This window comes from Pseudophryne corroboree, chromosome 6 (assembly GCF_028390025.1).
Source record: "Pseudophryne corroboree isolate aPseCor3 chromosome 6, aPseCor3.hap2, whole genome shotgun sequence".
Taxonomy (NCBI): domain Eukaryota; kingdom Metazoa; phylum Chordata; class Amphibia; order Anura; family Myobatrachidae; genus Pseudophryne; species Pseudophryne corroboree.
Genome location: NC_086449.1, coordinates 781,057,364 through 781,077,152, shown reverse-complemented (window position 1 = coordinate 781,077,152; position 19,789 = coordinate 781,057,364). Strand labels below are relative to the sequence as shown.

The 19,789-nt window shown below is 47.6% G+C and overlaps 1 protein-coding gene across 2 annotated transcripts in view; it reads left to right on the top strand.

Annotated features, from left to right (window-relative positions):
- The window catches only part of HMMR (hyaluronan mediated motility receptor), a 106,002-nt gene extending 91,719 nt beyond the window's left edge, over window positions 1–14,283 (top strand). For both annotated transcript variants that reach the window (XM_063928745.1, XM_063928744.1), the window contains exons 16-21: window positions 478–582; window positions 8,175–9,062; window positions 10,752–10,845; window positions 11,602–11,778; window positions 12,865–13,027; window positions 14,066–14,283. In XM_063928745.1, the coding sequence (XP_063784815.1) occupies window positions 478–582; window positions 8,175–9,062; window positions 10,752–10,845; window positions 11,602–11,778; window positions 12,865–13,027; window positions 14,066–14,085 (1,447 nt within the window). In that variant the 3' untranslated portion in view covers window positions 14,086–14,283. The remainder of the gene's footprint in view (window positions 1–477; window positions 583–8,174; window positions 9,063–10,751; window positions 10,846–11,601; window positions 11,779–12,864; window positions 13,028–14,065) is intronic.
- The last annotated feature ends 5,506 nt before the right edge of the window (window positions 14,284–19,789 follow it).

The window sequence follows — 19,789 nt, the reverse complement described above, 5'->3', positions numbered from 1 at the left end:
CGTACCCTCTACTAGACCTTGGACTTCTTTCCACTGATCTGTTTGTTCTCTGTGAACTTGCACCTCAGTGTTATTGGAGTGTGAGGATGATCTCCCCTCAATACAGTTGCACCTACACAAGTTTCAAAAAGAAGTCTGGAACCAAAATGTTATCTGTCGCTGTGATAATGACCAACGTTGCAGATAAGAGGGCCAAAGGTATACATTTTAGGGGTAAATGGTGGGTGGAAAGTCATAAGAGATACTGCGTCTCTCTCCTTCCCGTCTTCTCTCAGATACTTGTTCTTATTTCAGTGAACCTTTCTTGTGTTCATCAAGGACTGCACAGCTCTTATCTGACGTGCCATGAGTGCAGGGAAAGCATCTGTGTACAAGCTCTTACACATTGTGTAGATCAAGTAGACCTTTTGGTCTTCTGCCCATCATTGTATTTCAGTAAAATGCTTACTTTTGCTAATTGCTGCGGTTCACTTTCAGGAAAAATGCTGCCCTGGAAAGAGCAAAAGCGAAACACAGAGAAACCATGTTACAGCTAAAGGAGGAGCAGAGTAACACATTGCTTAGACTGGCAGACTATGAAAGGTATTTATGCTTAGTGTGCAAGTCACACCTGTAATTGGATTAGCCCGGGCTATAATATTCTGTGCTCAGACCTTGTGCTCAGTGTCAAAGACTAGGAAACAACAATTAGCAATTTAACTATCCATGTATCATTTAAGTAGTCTTCTACCCCTTTTCCACCAAAATACCTGGTCCAGCCCCGTTTATACCCCTTTTACATCACACAAATAACCTGGTATTGACACGGCATATTGCTGGGTTGATGCGGGTCAGTGTGCGGTGTGAAAGCACCATGTCTGGATTCCCAAGGTCCCCTGACCCGATAATTCAGCCAGCACATAGGTGGTTATTCCGAGTTAATCGCTAGCTGCATTTGTGCGCAGCAATCGGGCTAAAAAACAGCTGTTCTGCGCATGCGTGAAATACGGGCACAACGAACGATGCAAATTTGCGCAGGGTCTAGCGATGCATTTCAGTCGCACTGGTTGCCGCAGAGTGATTGACAGGAAGTGGGCGTTTCTGGGTGGCAAATTACTGTTTTCAGGGAGTGTTCAGAAAAATGCAGGCGTGCCAGGGAAAACGCAGGCGTGACTGGGCGGGTGTGTGACGTCAAATCCGGAACTGAATAGTCTGAAGTGATTGCAAGCGCTGAGTAGGTGTGTGTCCCCCCCCCTAGTCTCTAATAGCGGATCCCACCCAGGAAGGACCAGTTTCTAATTCCCGGGTGGGATCCGGCATTGGAGATGTGAAAGGGGTATTACATTGCACCTTGGACCTAGGTTATTCCTGGGTCTACCCTGCATGTCACTCAGACTACCTTGAGGCGGTCAGAATAACCCGGTTTACACTGGACCATTATCCGGGTTCGACCCTGGTAGCTACCAGGGTTGGATTCCTGGGTGACTCGACTTGGGTTATTTCTTAAAGACCCTTTTCTACCAAACTGTGACCAGGGTAGAACCGTCAACCTAGGTTGTTGTTTTGTTTTGCAGTGGAAAAGGCGTATTGCAGTCTGTGATCCTCTTTTTTTAATGCCAGAATTGATAATATGGACATTAATATATGCTTATTTTTGTAAGGAAAAGGCAGTAGGATGTTAGGTTTTAAACCTTTTTACTTGTGAGCGTGAGACTTCAATGGCATCAGCAAGTGAAGGTGACTGTAGTGGGCTTGGTCTTCCATGACTGTGTATAACAATAATATTCGCAATGATACACCAAAAGCAGCTGGCTGTTCACTTTCACTCCACAAGTCCTAGATTGTAAGTTTCTCTGACGTCCTAGTGGATGCTGGGAACTCCGTAAGGACCATGGGGAATAGCGGGCTCCGAAGGAGGCTGGGCACTCTAGAAAGATTTATGACTACCTGGTGTGCACTGGCTCCTCCCACCATGACCCTCCTCCAAGCGTCCGTTAGATTTTGTGCCCGGCCGAGGTTGGATGCACACTAGGGGCTCTCCTGAGCCTTTAGAGAGAGAGTATAGAAATTAGGTTTTTTATTTTCAGTGAGACCTGCTGGCAACAGGCTCACTGCAGCGAGGGACTAAGGGGAGAAGAAGCGAACCTGCCTGCTTGCAGCCAGCTTGGGCTTCTTAGGCTACTGGACACCATTAGCTCCAGAGGGATCGACCGCAGGCCCAGTCCTTGGTGTTCGGTCCCAGAGCCGCGCCGCCGTCCCCCTTACAGAGCCAGAAGCAAGAAGAGGTCCGGAAAATCGGCGGCAGAAGACATCAGTCTTCACCAAGGTAGCGCACAGCACTGCAGCTGTGCGCCATTGCTCCATTGCTCCTCACACACACTTCACACTCCGGTCACTGAGGGTGCAGGGCGCTGGGGGGGGGCGCCCTGAGAAGCAATAAATACACCTTGGCTGGCAAAAATACCACAATATAAAGCCCCAGAGGCTATATATGTGGAAAATACCCCTGCCAGAATATAGAAAAAAGCGGGAGAATAGTCCGCGGAAAAGGGGCGGAGCTATCTCCCTCAGCACACTGGCGCCATTTCTCCCTCACAGCTCCGCTGGAAGGAAGCTCCCTGGCTCTCCCCTGCAGTCTACACTACAGAAAAGGGTAAAAAAGAGGGGGGGCACTAAATTTAGGCGCAGTATACAGTTATATAGAAAAAGCAGCTATAGGGGACATAACTCGGTTAGTCCCTGCATTATATAGCGCTCTGGTGTGTACTGGCATACTCTCACTCTGTCCCTCCAAAGGGCTTTTGTGGGTCCTGTCCTCTGTTAGAGCATTCCCTGTGTGTGTGCGGTGTGTCGGTACGGCTGTGTCGACATGTTTGATGAGGATAATGAGGTGGAGACGGAGCAGATGCCTTTAGGAGGGATGTCACCCCCTGCGGGGCAGACACCTGAGTGGATGTGCTTATGGAAAGAAATGAGTGCACGTATAGACTCTTTACATAAGAAATTTGACGACATGCCAAATGTGGGACAGCCAACTTCTCAGCTCGTGCCTGTCCAGGCGTCTCAAAGGTCATCAGGGGCTCTGAAACGCCCGCTACATCAGACCGCAGACGCAGATGTCGACACTGATACTGACACCAGTGTCGATGACGATGAGTCTAACCTGATGCCCACTAAGGCCATTCACTGCATGATTGAGGCAATGAAAGAGGTGTTACACATTTCTGATATAAATACAGGTAACACTAAAAAGGGTATTATGTTTGGGGAGAAAAAACTACCCGTAGTTTTTCCCCCATCAGATGAATTAAATGAAGTGTGTGAAGAAGCGTGGGCTTTCCCTGATAAAAAATTGGTAATGCCTAAGAAGGTACTAATGGCGTTCCCTTTCCCGCCAGAGGATAGGTCATGTTGGGAAACACCCCCTAGGGTGGATAAAGCGCTCACACGTTTGTCTAAAAAGGTGGCACTACCGTCTCCGGATACGGCCGCCCTCAAGGAACCTGCTGATAGAAAGCTGGAGGCGATCCTGAAGTCTGTATACACACACTCAGGCATTATACTTAGGCCAGCTATTGCGTCAGCATGGATGTGCAGTGCTGCCGCTGCGTGGTCAGATAAACTGTCAGAGAATATTGACACACTAGACAGAGACACGATCCTGTTAACCATAGACCATATCAAAGACTCAGTCTTATATATGAGAGATGCACAGAGGGAAATCTGCCGGCTGGCATCAAAAGTAAGTGCATTGTCCATTTCTGCTAGGAGAGGCTTATGGACTCGCCAGTGGACAGGAGATGCAGATTCTAAAAGGCACATGGAAGTTTTGCCTTATAAGGGTGAGGAATTATTTGGGGATGGTCTCTCGGACCTAGTTTCCACAGCAACGTCTGGGAAGTCAGCATTTTTACCCCATGTCCCCTCACAGCCTAAGAAGGCGCCGTTTTATCAGGTTCAGTCCTTTCGGACCCAAAAAAACAAGCGTGGAAAAGGCGGGTCTTTTCTGTCCAGAGGCAGAGGTAGGGGAAAAAGGCTGCAACAAACATCAGGTTCCCAGGAGCAAAAGTCCTCCCCCGCTTCTTCTTCCAAGTCCGCCGCATGACGGTGGGGCTCCACAGGCGGAGCCAGGTACGGTGGGGGGCCGCCTCAAGAATTTCAGCGATCAGTGGGCTCGCTCACAGGTGGATCCCTGGATCCTTCAAATAGTATCTCAGGGGTACAAACTGGAATTCGAGGCGTCTCCACCCCACCGGTTCCTAAAATCTGCCTTGCCGATTGCTCCCTCGGACAGGGAGGCGGTGCTAGCGGCAATTCACAAGCTGTATTCCCAGCAGGTGATAATCAAGGTACCCCTACTTCAACAAGGCCGGGGTTACTATTCCACACTATTTGTGGTACCGAAACCGGACGGTTCGGTGAGACCCATTCTAAATTTGAAATCCTTGAACACATACATAAAAAAATTCAAGTTCAAGATGGAATCGCTCAGGGCGATTATTGCAAGCCTGGAGGAGGGGGATTACATGGTATCCCTGGACATCAAGGATGCTTACTTGCATGTCCCCATTTACCATCCTCACCAGGAGTACCTCAGATTTGTGGTACAGGATTGCCATTACCAATTCCAGACGCTGCCGTTTGGACTGTCCACGGCACCGAGGGTATTTACCAAGGTTATGGCGGAAATGATGATACTCCTTCGAAAAAAGGGAGTTTTAATTATCCCGTACTTGGACGATCTCCTAATAAAGGCGAGGTCCAAGGAACAGTTGTTGGTGGGAGTAGCACTATCTCAGGAAGTGCTGCACCAGCACGGCTGGATTCTGAATATCCCAAAGTCACAGCTGGTTCCGACGACACGTCTACTGTTCCTGGGTATGATTCTGGATACAGTCCAGAAAAAAGTGTTTCTCCCGGAGGAGAAAGCCACGGAGTTGTCATCTCTAGTCAGAGACCTCCTGAAACCAAAACAGGTATCGGTGCATCACTGCACGCGGGTTCTGGGAAAGATGGTAGCTTCTTACGAAGCAATTCCCTTCGGCAGGTTCCATGCCAGAATCTTTCAGTGGGACCTGTTGGACAAATGGTCCGGATCGCATCTTCAGATGCATCGCTTAATAACCCTGTCTCCAAGAACCAGGGTGTCTCTACTGTGGTGGCTGCAGAGTGCCCATCTTCTAGAGGGCCGCAGGTTCGGCATACAGGACTGGGTCCTGGTGACCACGGATGCCAGCCTTCGAGGCTGGGGGGCAGTCACACGGGGAAGAAACTTCCAAGGACTATGGTCGAGTCAGGAGACTTCCCTTCACATAAATATTCTGGAACTAAGGGCCATTTACAATGCCCTAAGTCAAGCAAAATCCCTGCTCCTACACCAGCCGGTGCTGATCCAGTCAGACAACATCACGGCAGTCGCCCATGTAAATCGACAGGGCGGCACAAGAAGCAGGATGGCAATGGCAGAAGCCACAAAAATTCTCCGATGGGCGGAGAATCATGTACTAGCACTGTCAGCAGTGTTCATTCCGGGAGTGGACAACTGGGAAGCAGACTTCCTCAGTAGACACGACCTCCACCCGGGAGAGTGGGGACTTCATCCAGAAGTCTTCCAGATGCTGGTAAACCGTTGGGAAAAACCACAGGTGGACATGATGGCGTCCCGCCTCAACAAAAAGTTAAAAAGATATTGCGCCAGGTCAAGGGACCCTCAGGCGATAGCTGTGGACGCTCTAGTGACACCGTGGGTGTACCAGTCGGTTTATGTGTTCCCTCCTCTGCCTCTCATACCGAAGGTATTGAGAATAATAAGAAAGCGAGGAGTAAACACAATTCTCGTGGTTCCGGATTGGCCAAGACGAGCGTGGTACCCGGAACTTCAAGAGATGATCTCAGAGGACCCGTGGCCTCTGCCGCTCAGACAAGACCTGCTACAGCAGGGGCCCTGTCTGTTCCAAGACTTACCGCGGCTGCGTTTGACGGCATGGCGGTTGAACGCCGGATCCTGAAGGAAAAAGGTATTCCGGAAGAAGTCATTCCTACGCTTATTAAAGCCAGGAAAGATGTTACGGCAAATCATCACCGCATATGGCGGAAATATGTTGCATGGTGCGAGGCCGAAAAGGCCCTAACAGAGGAATTTCAACTAGGTCGATTTCTGCATTTCCTGCAAGCAGGAGTGAATATGGGCCTAAAACTAGGCTCCATTAAAGTACAGATCTCGGCTCTGTCGATTTTTCTTTCAAAAAGAACTAGCTTCAGTACCTGAAGTTCAGACGTTTGTGAAAGGAGTGCTGCATATTCAGCCCCCGTTTGTGCCTCCTGTGGCACCTTGGGATCTCAACGTGGTGTTGAGTTTCTTAAAATCACATTGGTTTGAGCCACTAAAAACCGTGGATCTGAAATATCTCACGTGGAAAGTGGTCATGTTATTGGCCTTGGCTTCAGCCAGGCAAGTGTCAGAATTGGCGGCTTTATCATGTAAAAGCCCTTATCTGATTTTCCATATGGATAGGGCAGAATTGAGGACTCGTCCCCAGTTTCTCCCTAAGGTGGTGTCAGCGTTTCACCTGAACCAGCCTATTGTGGTGCCTGCGGCTACTAGGGATTTGGAGGACTCCAAGTTGCTAGACGTTGTCAGGGCCCTGAAAATATGTTTCCAGGACAGCTGGAGTCAGAAAATCTGACTCGCTGTTTATCCTGTATGCACCCAACAAGCTGGGTGCTCCTGCGTCTAAGCAGACTATTGCTCGCTGGATTTGTAGTACAATTCAGCTTGCACATTCTGTGGCAGGCCTGCCACAGCCAAAATCTGTAAATGCCCATTCCACAAGGAAGGTGGGCTCATCTTGGGCGGCTGCCCGAGGGGTCTCAGCTTTACAACTTTGCCGAGCAGCTACTTGGTCAGGGGCAAACACGTTGGCAAAATTCTACAAATTTGATACCCTGGCTGAGGAGGACCTGGAGTTCTCTCATTCGGTGCTGCAGAGTCATCCGCACTCTCCCGCCCGTTTGGGAACTTTGGTATAATCCCCATGGTCCTTACGGAGTTCCCAGCATCCACTAGGACGTCAGAGAAAATAAGAATTTACTCACCAGTAATTCTATTTCTCGTAGTCCGTAGTGGATGCTGGGCGCCCATCCCAAGTGCGGATTGTCTGCAATACTTGTAAATAGTTATTGCTAACTAAAGGGTTATTGTTGAGCCATCTGTTGAGAGGCTCAGTTGTTTTCATACTGTCAAACTGGATATAGTATCACGAGTTGTACGGTGATTGGTGTGGCTGGTATGAGTCTTACCCAGGATTCAAAATCCTTCCTTATTATGTCAGCTCGTCCGGGCACAGTGTCCTAACTGAGGCTTGGAGGAGGGTCATGGTGGGAGGAGCCAGTGCACACCAGGTAGTCATAAATCTTTCTAGAGTGCCCAGCCTCCTTCGGAGCCCGCTATTCCCCATGGTCCTTACGGAGTTCCCAGCATCCACTACGGACTACGAGAAATAGAATTACCGGTGAGTAAATTATTTTTTTCCTTCTCCATAGGGGACACAGGCTTCAGATCATGGGGTATAGGGTGGGGAGATGAGCCGGTTTGTTTTGAGTATTTGGGTGCAATTTCCTATATGTGAGAGTCTAATCTAAAGAAATCCAAACTGGTCATTAATGCCGATTTTTCTATGTGGTGCGTTTTATCTCTGGACCATGCATTCCATAAATTATGTAATCACCAAGAATGCTGGCTCAATTATCCGAAAAGATTGTTCTATGTCATTTAAGGTTATAATGCCCGCACAGTTAAGCTACATTAAACATGATGGGATAAAAGTAGCCATTTAGACCTGATGTATGCCAAGTGCCCCCCGCCACCCTTTCCCACTCTTCAAATGTTTTGACACGGTCTTCTCTCTGCATCCCCTCTTGGTTGTATCCCGGCGGCGCCCTGTGTTGGGCATATGAGCCCCCTGACCCGGATCATATTGCCCCATGCCTGTGTCAGCGGTGGGAATTTTGGCCAAGGTGACGGCTCTCGGACTCCCACTTCACATGACAGATGTGACAGACCATCCTGAATTGAACAGCTGCATGTGCCTGAGAAATTAACTGCTTATGGTGTTGGTTTAGGCTGGGCCTTCCTTGTTTAGTTTTATATATAAATATATTTTTATAAAAAATCTTATGTTTTATTTTATTTTTAGCTTCAAGTTATCCACAACAACTGAAATTGAATGCCTGCAATGTACAAACCAGAGCCTGCTTGATAAAGTTGCTGAAGCAGAGAGGGCTACAGCTGCGATACAGCAACAGCTTGATGGCGAAACTAAAGCTTTGGAACAGCACGTTTGTGAGCTGAAAGAGTCCCTCGCTGCTAAGGAAGGACTGGAGCACCAACTGCTGGAGCTGCAGGAGACTTCAGCCAGGACCAAGGAAGGATTGGAGCTACAACTAGCTGAGCTCCAGGAGACCTCAAACAAAATGAAGGAACGTTTGGAACAGCAGCTCTGTGAACTAGAGGAGAGCTCTGCTAAAACAAATGAAGGATTGAAACGGCAGCTTAATGACCTCCAGGAACACTTGACCAAAAACAAGAACCTGTTGGATCAGCACCTTGAGCTTCTGGGTTCTGCAGAAAAGGAGAAAGAAGTATTGAAGCAGCAGCTTTCTGAGCTTATGGAAACCTCAGGGAGAATCAGAGAGGGATTAGAGAGACGACTGCTTAAGCTACAAGAGTCCTCAAATAAAACCGTATTTGAGCTAGAACTGCAGGTGCTTGAGCTACAGACTGAATCTGCCAAAGCCAAGAGCATGATGGAGCAGCAACTCCAGGAACTGCGGTCTACAAATAAGGACATGATGGAAAAAGAGATTCATGAGCGCACCATGGCTTCTACTAAAGTAAGGGAAAAGTTGGAGCAGCAACTTCACGAGCTGCAGCAGTCCTCTGCAGAAACCAAGGAGCGGCTGGAAACGCAACTTCAGGAACTTGGCGAGAGTGCTACCAGAGCGGAAGCGGAATTACGGCAGCGACTTCGCCAGCTTGAAAACATGACTGCGCAGCTCTCTAAGCTGCAAGAAGAGCGTATGAGGTACAGTCCTATATTTATAGGATGGATAGAAAAGTCACATTTGCAGGTTTGTCTGTTAAGAAAAGAGGATTTTGGTACTTACCGATAAATCCATTTCTCTGAATCCTCTAGGGGACACTGGAGCGTTCCTTAGACATAAGGGAACTCCTGCTCCATGCAGATTTATTTTTTATTTATTTATTATAAATAAATAAAAAATAAATCTGCATGGAGCAGGAGCTCCCTTATGTCTTAAGTTGGGTACACACTAACAGATATATCTGCAGATCAATTGATCTGCAGATATATCTATGTACGGATCGGGCAGTGTGCTGTGCATACACACGGCCTGATCCGTGGGGGGACTGACGTCATGAACTGGGCGGGCGCCCGCCCAGTTCAGCTGTCAATCACCGCCGGCCGCCGCAGCATGTGTACGGGCGGTCGGACGACCGTCCCGTACACACACAGCGACGCGCCAATATATCGTTAGATATATTGGCTGTCGGCTGTGCTGCGCGGCCGACGCGATACGTCTGAACGACTGAGTTCACAGACGTATCGGCCGTACACACTGGACGACGGTCCCGCGATATATCGGCCGTTCAAGAGAACGGCCGATATATCGACCAGTATGTACGGGCCTTAAGGAACGCTCCAGTGTCCCCTAGTGGATGAAAGAAATATAGAATGTACTTATGGTCATTGATTTTTAGTTTCGAAGTGTTTAGTAATATGAACACAACAATTGCCTTGCAGAAATACCAGTCTTAAATTAATAAAATGTGTGCTGCAATTACAAGGAGGTCCTGGGATTTGGGTGGCATTAGAACCCCAGCAGCAGCAGCATTGTCGCATGTGCATAATACATTTTGGCGCTTTAAAAAATACAGGCAGACTCGCGTGTCCCACACCTCCGCAGCTCGCAAGCTGTTACATGTAGCTGTTACATGCTGCACATATGATCAGCCGATCCCGGCCCCCGGAAATTGTGGAGGTACGATAGATTGTACTGTGCAAAAGCACCATACAATCTATCGCATGCCCGGTGGCTGGCGGGAGGGGAGGAGGGGGGGGGATATCACTGCGAGTCGTACTAATGTACGGCCAGCATAAGATTCAAATAGAGGAGCCTCACCAACTGCCAGTGATTCCCGGCTGGCGATCTTCGGCAGTGTTTGTGCTAGCAGTTGGTTTGTTGAGTTTTGGACTGTGCTGCAGCCCCACCTCTTGAGCCGTTACTAGCATATGCAGTGTCATTAGGTTGGTCAGCAGATCCTTTCTCACTTATAATAAGTTAGTTTATTTTCTAATGACCTCACCAGTGCGCCTTTCTCCCAGCCAATTGGTGTCGCTGGGTGGTAGTACCAGATGTGTAACCTATGTCCCATTGCTTGTGTATGAAGTACAGTGCAGGGCAGCCTTCTGTAGACCAAGGGGTGGTGGTTTGTATTTGGCCTGTCATTGGAAGGGTGACCAGGTGGTGTTCCATGTTTTCCTGCATGGTTAATGCAAAATGAAGCAAACTCTATACCTCTACCTCTTCCTTGTTCATTGTGGGGGATTTTTTTAATTAATTCAATTCCCTGTAGCATGGCTAGAAAGCAGTGCTTATGCTGTGCAGTGTGTGTGATAGGCTTTAATACATACCCCTGTGCAACGTGCTCATCACAGTTGGTAACAGACCTATAACCTGCTTCTTAAATACAGAAAGGAACGTGAAAAGGATGAGGCGGAGAAGATGGAAGCACAGAAGTGGCGCGGCATGTTCGAGGAGCTACAGAATAAAGTCCGACCGTTTCAGGTGGTGATATGTTACAGTGTGGCTATTTTTAGAGTGTCCTCAATCCTTTTATGTTAATTGATATGCTCTCCTTCTAAGGGATAGATTTATTAAAGCTTCTAAAAATGAAGAGTAGAGGTGTTGCCCTTGGCTACCAATAAGGGTTCAATCTCTGTATTGCATTGAGAAAATGATAGACAAATCTGATTGGCTGCCTCGGCCAACATTTCCACTTTTAAAAGCTTTTAGTAATCAGTAAAGCAATTTAAACTTGCATGGGATAGACAATACATATCTAGATACAGACAAGGATCTCCTTACAAAGACATAAGGTTTGAGGTAAGGTTATGGTAAAGGAGCAGATTAGATGGGCCAAGTGGTTCTTATTTGCCGTCACATTCTATGTTTCTACACTAAAGCCGGGTATACCCTGGACGATGTATTGTCTGAATGGAACGATATCTTGTACATCTTCTAGTGTGTGGCCATGATATGCGTGCTCTCGCGGGTCGTTGATGGAACACTGCATGTCCCGCATCTCCCCCTGTCAGATTAGACCCTGTTTATCCTTCTAAAAACATTTCTGTGGTTACAGCTTTAGCCCTTCACTACCTCTAGCCTATTCATAGCTTTATCCCTTCTTTGGGGACCATGTGGTAATCCTAATGGGTAAACTGTCTTTTATAAAAGGTTCTAGAAATATAAAAATAATCCATCGGTGTGTTATGTTACATCTGGACTGTCTAATTTCCTGCATTTTCCTCCGATCTAACACAGCAACAATTGGATGCATTTGAAGCGGAGAAGAACGCCCTGCTTAACGAGAACGGAGCAGCGCAGGACGAACTGAACAAGCTGAGTGAGGCCTACGCCAAGCTGCTGGGGCATCAGAACCAGAAACAGAAGATCAAACATGTTATGAAGCTGAAAAATGAGAACACGCAGCTGAAACAGGTAATAGGGGTGAATTTCGTGCCACTGATCCTGTTCAATTGCAGGTTCTGCTAAAAAGCACATTTTGCAACTGCTACTATAGCCAGACTGTCTAGATGCTGAACGCATCCCATGCAGTCCAATCTCCCTCCCCCCAATCATCCCCCTTTCTGGCTCTGTTCTTCTCAGCAACACATGGACACATACAAGCCTCTAATTTTAAACCTAGAACAATGGAAACCTTTTGTTTTTAAAGCAGACGCTGGTCAAATGCTTTATGACAACGCATTGTACAAATGGCGGGTGTACACTGAACGATAATCGTTCAGATCAGCTGATGAAACCACATTTTAGCTTAATGTATGGATATGAGCGGTAATCGCTTGCAGTGTCTGAATTGTTTAACCTGTCCAATCATTGCAACCGCCATTCATGCGCTTCCTTGCTGAGAAGTGCAGAGAAGACTGCATACCGCTGTGTCCTCATACATCTTGCCTCAAGACGCCAGGCAGTGGGAGATACCTGGCGTGAGTGAGCTGACAGGTCCCGTGCAACTTTGCAACCATTTTTGTTTCTTTGTGCTGAAAATGCGCCTTATTAGCATTGCTATGTGAGGAATACGTATATGCCACCTCTGCTGATTAAAATGATGCGTCATGGCTATTTTTTGTGTGCGCCCGTGGCTGTATCTGCATACTATATGCTATATTACAGTGTCTCCTAGGAAAACACTTTAGTGTAGCGCTTCGTTTGAAGATCACCTTGTGCGTCCTATTCGCATCATTTTGTGAATAAGACGTATTTTAATGGAAAAAGTCACACTAGAAGACGTTCGGCGCTACAAAGTCACGGCATGGCGTGACTAGAAGGGGCGTTTAACATTCAGGGATAGAGGCTAGATGTATGTGGACACATCTGCACATGTTGCAGTGTATGGAGGTACGACCGCTCTTGTTCCGTTGCTCTGCAATGCAAGTCTATGGGCCAATTTATAGCTTGATTACTGAGTAAATTGTATGGTTTGCTCTATATGTACTATGCAATACTAATACGTCACTATTAAGCATTAGTATGCTGTATGTAAAGTATGTTTTATTTCCTCTGTAGGAGATCACAAAATTGAGAGCTCAGCTGGCAAAGGAAAAGCACAGCGACAAACCGCTGCAGTCCCGTGTCAGTGATGCACATGGCATGAAGCGCTTTGATCCCTCCAAAGCATTCCAGCACGATGTCAAAGAGAACATATGTCCTAAAGTTCCACTAAGAGACGGTAAGTCCACATTATGTGAAGGCATGTATGGCACTGTCCAATATACAAATGTGTCTATGCGCCGTATGGCGCGTTTGAGCTGCTGCGTCGTCGTCCTTAGAATTTAGCGTGTTATTGCAGTAAAATGCATCTGATTTGCATTTTACTGCACAGGAATTAGTTTTAAGCACATACAAAGTCCCAGATGCAGCACAGCTGGGCCAGGCATGAAATAACGCTACGACTGCTGCATTGGAGCAATTATTTTATTCCCAGTTATTTATATAGCGCACACACTCCGCAGGAGAATATTTGGCCATTCACATCAGTCCCTGCCCCAGTGGAGCTAACAGTCTGTGGCCCAGATTTATCAAGCCTTGGAGAGAGAAAGTGATAAAGTGCCAACCAACTAGCTCCTAACTGCTATGTTACAGGCTGTTTGAATAATGACAGAAGCTGATTGGCTGGTGCTTTATCACTCTGCAATTTATCACGAGAAAGATGCTTAGCCAAGCCGCCTGGGACCTGGCACGCAGAGAGTGCTATGTTTGGTGTGACTGAAGCCACAGTCTGAGGAAACACCTGTATGGTATGTGCTAACAGTCTTATACTTTCAGAAACGCCCTTTCTTGCTTCCATAACACTTTACTATGAATTTCCTCAGCACTAGTTAAAGATCACTGTATATGAGCAAATAATTTTTTATTTGTTACAGGGATGCCATCTATATTTTGACTGCACAGATATCCTTGTAATGGAACTTTGTCTTGTTTTTGGTTCTGGCAATAGTTATGCACCTTGCAGAGCTCACCGTTATGTAGAGTTGCCGTTGTTTGTCTTCCATTCCCTGATCGGAGCTCTCCTGTCAGTTGTGATGAACCTCACATAATACAGTCACGTTGGTTCCTGTGCTTACGTCCCCTCTATGCTTGGAACACTTAAGTACATAAAATGTTTGAGGCTACAGCCGTTGTGAAAGTGCGCTCACACAATTCTTCCAGGTGCGTTATTGTGCATTTCATGCCTTTTTTTCTAACTTTTTGTTTGTTTATTCTACAGGAAACAGAAACCCGTGCTGAGGAATTATTTATTCTTCTACTTGTATCAAAATTCGATACCAAAGTAGTTTTAATGTGTTTTTAAACATAGTATATATTTGATTTTAAACCGGTGCTGCTTTATTATGTCTATAAAATCATGTAAAGTAAATTTTATGTTTATGATGGACAGTGGTAAGAAACCATTGGTGCCTTTTATTAATAAAGGTCTATATCTTTGTTCTGTTTGTTTTCTGCTGTAACCAGTGTGCATTGGAATAGATATGGTGCAGGCAGGAGTAGAGGATTGAGATGGATGCTAGCGTTCATCTACTGCGTCTGTGTGATAATGTTAATGAGGCATCTTGTGTAACTAGGCGGCTCCTCTGATCTGCTCCTGCGTCTGCTCACAACGTCCCAGGCTGTCGCTTTCAGCGCAATTATACACAAGCTGGTACTATCACAAGTACACAATGCTGCGGAGGTCTGTGGGACATGTGACCTCATGGCTGGAGGTGCAGGAAGATGGAACAAGGGGGGGGGGGGAGGGAGAAGAGGTGGAGGCTGAGCATACGGATAGTGTAATGGTTAGCATTACTGCCTCACAGCACTGAGGTCATGGGTTCGATTCCCACCATGGCTCTACCTGTGTGGAGTTTGTATATTCTCCCCGTACTTGTGTGGGTTTCCTCCCACACTCCAAAAATATACTGGTAGGTCAATTGGATCCCAACAAAAATGAATCCTAGTGTGAATGTGTGAGTATGTACATGTGGTAGGGAATATAGATTGTAAGCTCCACTGGAGCAGGGACTGATGTGAATGGCCAAATATTCTCTGTAAAGCGCTGCGGAATATGTGTGCGCTATATAAATAACTGGTAGTAAATAAATAAATAATAAATATACTATGGAATCACCGGGGCATGGAGATGGGAAATAAAAATGCTGTCCCTTCAGCTTTCACCCTCATTACGGCCCTGTGTCTGCCCCCTGATAATTCGAGATCCGGTCTGAAGATAGACCATGTTTAGGTCGACAGTCACTAAGTTGACAGGGTTTCTAGGTCAACATGTGCTAGGTAGACAGGTCAAAAGGTCGACATGAGTTTTTTTTTTTCACTTAACGATCCACGTGGTCTACAATTGCCCGCGCGAGCCATGCAAGGGGACACGGTGCACTAATTGGGGTTCCCGGTCACTTTACGAAGAAAATGACACCATAGGGAAAAAAAATCATGTCTACCTATAGTGGTTTACCTAAACATTGTCGACCTAGACACTGTCGATCTAATGATCCACACCCGTTAATTCCCCCACCGGACTCTGTTTCTACACATTCTTCAAAGGGATTATCTAGACCAGCGTTTCGCATACTTGATCCTCATGGAACAATGTGTATTTTCAAGGTATCCTCAGGAATTTTTAATGCCACCTGTGGATCTGTTGCGTTAGTCAATCTGGAAAACATGCACTGTTTGTGTTTGACAAACACTGATCTAGACCTAAACATCAACAGGGATGCCTGCTTGCAAGCTGTTGATGTTTGTAGCCATTTCTCTGACGTCCTAAGTGGATGCTGGGACTCCGTAAGGACCATGGGGAATAGCGGCTCCGCAGGAGACTGGGCACAACTATAAAGAAAGCTTTAGGTCTAACTGGTGTGCAATGGCTCCTCCCACTATGACCCTCCTCCAGACTTCAGTTAGAATCTTGTGCCTGGCTGAGCTGGATACACACTAGGGGCTCTCCTGAGCTCCTAGAAAGAAAGTATATTTAGGTTTTTTATTTTACAGTGAGATCTGCTGGCAACAGACTCACTGCAGCGAGAGACTAAGGGGAGAAGAAGCGAACCTACCTGACTGGTGGTAGCTTGGGCTTCTTAGGCTACTGGACACCATTAGCTCCAGAGGGATCGACCGCAGGACCCGACCTTGGTGTTCGTTCCCGGAGCCGCGTCGCCGTCCCCCTTACAGAGCCAGAAGCATGAAGAGGTCCGGAAAATCGGCGGCAGAAGACTTCGGTCTTCACCAAGGTAGCGCACAGCACTGCAGCTGTGCGCCATAGCTCCTCATGTACACCTCACACTCCGGTCACTGATGGGGGGGGGCGCGCCCTGAGGGCAATATGACACCTTGGCTGGCAAATCTACATCATATATAGTCCTAGAGGCTATATAGATGTAAAAATACCCCTGCCAGTATTCCAGAAAAAGCGGGAGAAGTCTGCATATATAGTCCTAGAGGCTATATAGATGTAAAAATACCCCTGCCAGTATTCCAGAAAAAGCGGGAGAAGTCCGCCGGAAAAGGGGCGGGGCCATCTCCCTCAGCACACTGGCGCCATTTTTCCCTCACAGCTCCGCTGGAAGGAAGCTCCCTGGCTCTCCCCTGCAGTCTGAACACTACAGAAGGGTAAAAAAGAGGGGGGGGGCACTAACTTTAGGCGCAGGATATGTATGTGTGTGTATGTATGTATGTATATATATATATATATATATATATATATATATATATATATATATATAAAGCAGCTATAAGGGAAAACACTCATTTATAGTGGGATCCCTGTGTTATATAGCGCTCTGGTGTGTGCTGGCATACTCTGTCTCCCCAAAGGGCTTTGTGGGGTCCTGTCCTCTGTCAGAGCATTCCCTGTGTGTTTGCGGTGTGTCGGTACGGCTGTGTCGACATGTTTGATCAGGAGGCTTATGTGGAGGCGGAGCAGATGCCTGTAAATGTGATGTCACCCCCTGCGGGGTCGACACCTGAGTGGATGGTGCTGTGGAAGGAATTACGCGACAGTGTCGACTCCTTGCATAAAAGGTTTGACATACCTAATGTGGGACAGCTGGCTTCTCAGCCTGTGCCGGCCCAGGCGTCTCAAAAGCCATCAGGGGCTCTAAAACGCCCGCTACCTCAGATGGCAGACACAGATGTCGACACGGATACTGACTCCAGTGTCGACGATGAGACTAATGTAACTTCCAGTAGGGCCACACGTTACATGATTGAGGCAATGAAAAATGTGTTGCCCATTTCTGATGTTACCCCCGGTACCACAAAAAAGGGTATTATGTTTGGAGAGAAAAAACTACCAGTAGGTTTTCCTCCATCTGAGGAGTTAAATGAAGTGTGTGAAGAAGCGTGGGCTTCCCCTGATAAGAAGCTGGTAATTTCTAAGAGGTTACTAATGGCGTACCCTTTCCCGCCAGAGGATAGGTCACGTTGGGAAACATCCCCTAGAGTGGATAAAGCGCTCACACGCTTGTCAAAGAAGGTGGCGCTACCGTCTCCGGATACGGACGCCCTGAAGGAATCTGCTGATAGAAAGCAGGAGGCTATCCTGAAATCTATATATACACACAGGTGTTATACTGAGACCAGCTATTGCTTCAGCATGGATGTGCAGTGTTGCAGCTGCATGGTCAGATTCCCTGTCAGAAAATATAGATACCCTAGACAGGGACACTATATTGCTAACCGTAGAGCATATAAAAGACGCACTTTTATACATGAGGGATGCACAGAGGGATATTTGCCGGCTGGCATCCAAAATTAGTGCAATGTCCATTTCTGCCAGGAGAGGGTTATGGACTCGGCAGTGGACAGGAGATGCAGATTCCAAAAGACACATGGAAGTTCTGCCTTATAAGGGTGAGGAGTTGTTCGGGGATGGTCTCTCGGACCTCGTTTCCACAGCAACAGCTGGGAAGTCTACATTTTTACCCCATGTTCCCTCACAGCCAAAGAAAGCACCGTATTATCAGGTACAGTCCTTTCGGCCCAATAGGGGCAAGCGGGTTAAAGGCGCGTCCTTTCTGCCCAGAGGCAGAGGTAGGGGAAAAAAGCTGCAGCATACAGTCAGTTCCCAGGAGCAAAAGTCCTCCCCCGCTTCCTCTAAGTCCACAGCATGACGCTGGGGCTCCACAGGTGGAGCCAGGTACGGTGGGGGCCCGTCTCTCTCAAATATTTCAGCAATCAGTGGGCTCGCTCACGGGTGGATCCCTGGATTTTTCAGATAGTATGTCAGGGGTACAAGCTGGAATTCGAGACGTCCCCCCCCCCCCGCCGTTTCCTCAAATCTGCCTTGCCAACCACTCCCTCAGGCAGGGAGGCAGTGTTACAGGCAATTCACAAGCTGTATTCACAACAGGTGATAGTAAAGGTACCCCTACTTCAACAAGGACGGGGTTACTATTCCACAATGTTTGTGGTACCGAAACCAGACGGTTCGGTGAGACCCATTTTAAATTTGAAATCCTTGAACACATATATAAAAAAATTCAAGTTCAAGATGGAATCGCTCAGGGCGGTTATTGCAAGCCTGGACGAGGGGGATTACATGGTATCACTGGACATCAAGGATGCTTACCTGCATGTCCCCGTTTACCATCCTCACCAGTAGTACCTCAGATTTGTGGTACAGGATTGTCATTACCAATTCCAGACGTTGCCGTTCGGTTTATCCACGGCTCCAAGGGTCTTTACCAAGGTAATGGCCGAAATGATGATACTCCTTCGAAAGAAGGGAGTTTTAATTATCCCGTACTTAGACGATCTCCTGATAAAGGCGAGGTCCAGAGAGCAGTTGTTGGTCGGGGTAGCACTATCTCGGGAGGTGCTACAACAGCACGGCTGGATTCTAAACATTCCAAAGTCGCAGCTGGTCCCTACGACACGTCTACTGTTCCTGGGGATGGTTCTGGACACAGAACAGAAAAAGGTGTTTCTCCCGAAGGAGAAGGCCAAGGAGCTGTCATCTCTAGTCAGAGGCCTCCTAAAACCAAAACAGGTGTCGGTGCATCACTGCACGCGGATCCTGGGAAAGATGGTAGCTTCCTACGAAGCGATTCCATTCGGCAGGTTTCATGCAAGAACCTTTCAGTGGGACCTGTTGGACAAGTGGTCCGGATCGCATCTTTAGATGCATCGGCTGATAACCCTGTCTCCAAGGACAAGGGTGTCTCTGCTGTGGTGGCTGCAGAGTGCTCATCTTCAAGAAGGCCGCAGATTCGGCATACAGGACTGGGTCCTGGTGACCACGGATGCCAGCCTTCGAGGCTGGGGGGCAGTCACACAGGGAAAAGTTACAAAGATATTGCGCCAGGTCAAGGACCCTCAGGCGATAGCTGTGGACGCTCTGGTAACACCGTGGGTGTACCAGTCGGTGTATGTGTTCCCTTCTCTGCCTCTCTTACCCAGGGTAATGAGAATAATAAGAAGGAGAGGAGTAAGAACTATACTCATTGTTCCGGGTTGGCCAAGAAGACCTTGGTAACCAGAACTCCAAGAAATGATCTCAGAGGACCTATGGCCTCTGCCGCTCAGACAGGACCTGCTGCAGCAGGGGGCCTGTCTGTTCCAAGACGTACCGCGGCTGCGTTGACGGCATGGCGGTTGAACGCCGGATCCTGAAGGAAAAGGGAATTCCGGAGGAAGTTATCCCTACGCTATTTAAAGCTAGGAAAGAAGTGAACGCTAACCATTATCACCGCATATGGCGGAAATATGTTGCGTACTGTGAGGCCAGGAAGGCCCCAAAGGAGAAATTTCAGCTAGGTCGATTTCTGCACTTCCTACAGTCAGAGGTGACTATGGGCCTACAATTGGGTTCCATTAAGGTCCAGATTTCGGCTCTATCGATTTTCTTCCAAAATGGAACTGGCTTCACTGCCTGAAGTTCAGACATTTGTCAAGGGAGTGCTGCATATTCAGCCTCCTTTTGTGCCTCCAGTGGCACCGTGGG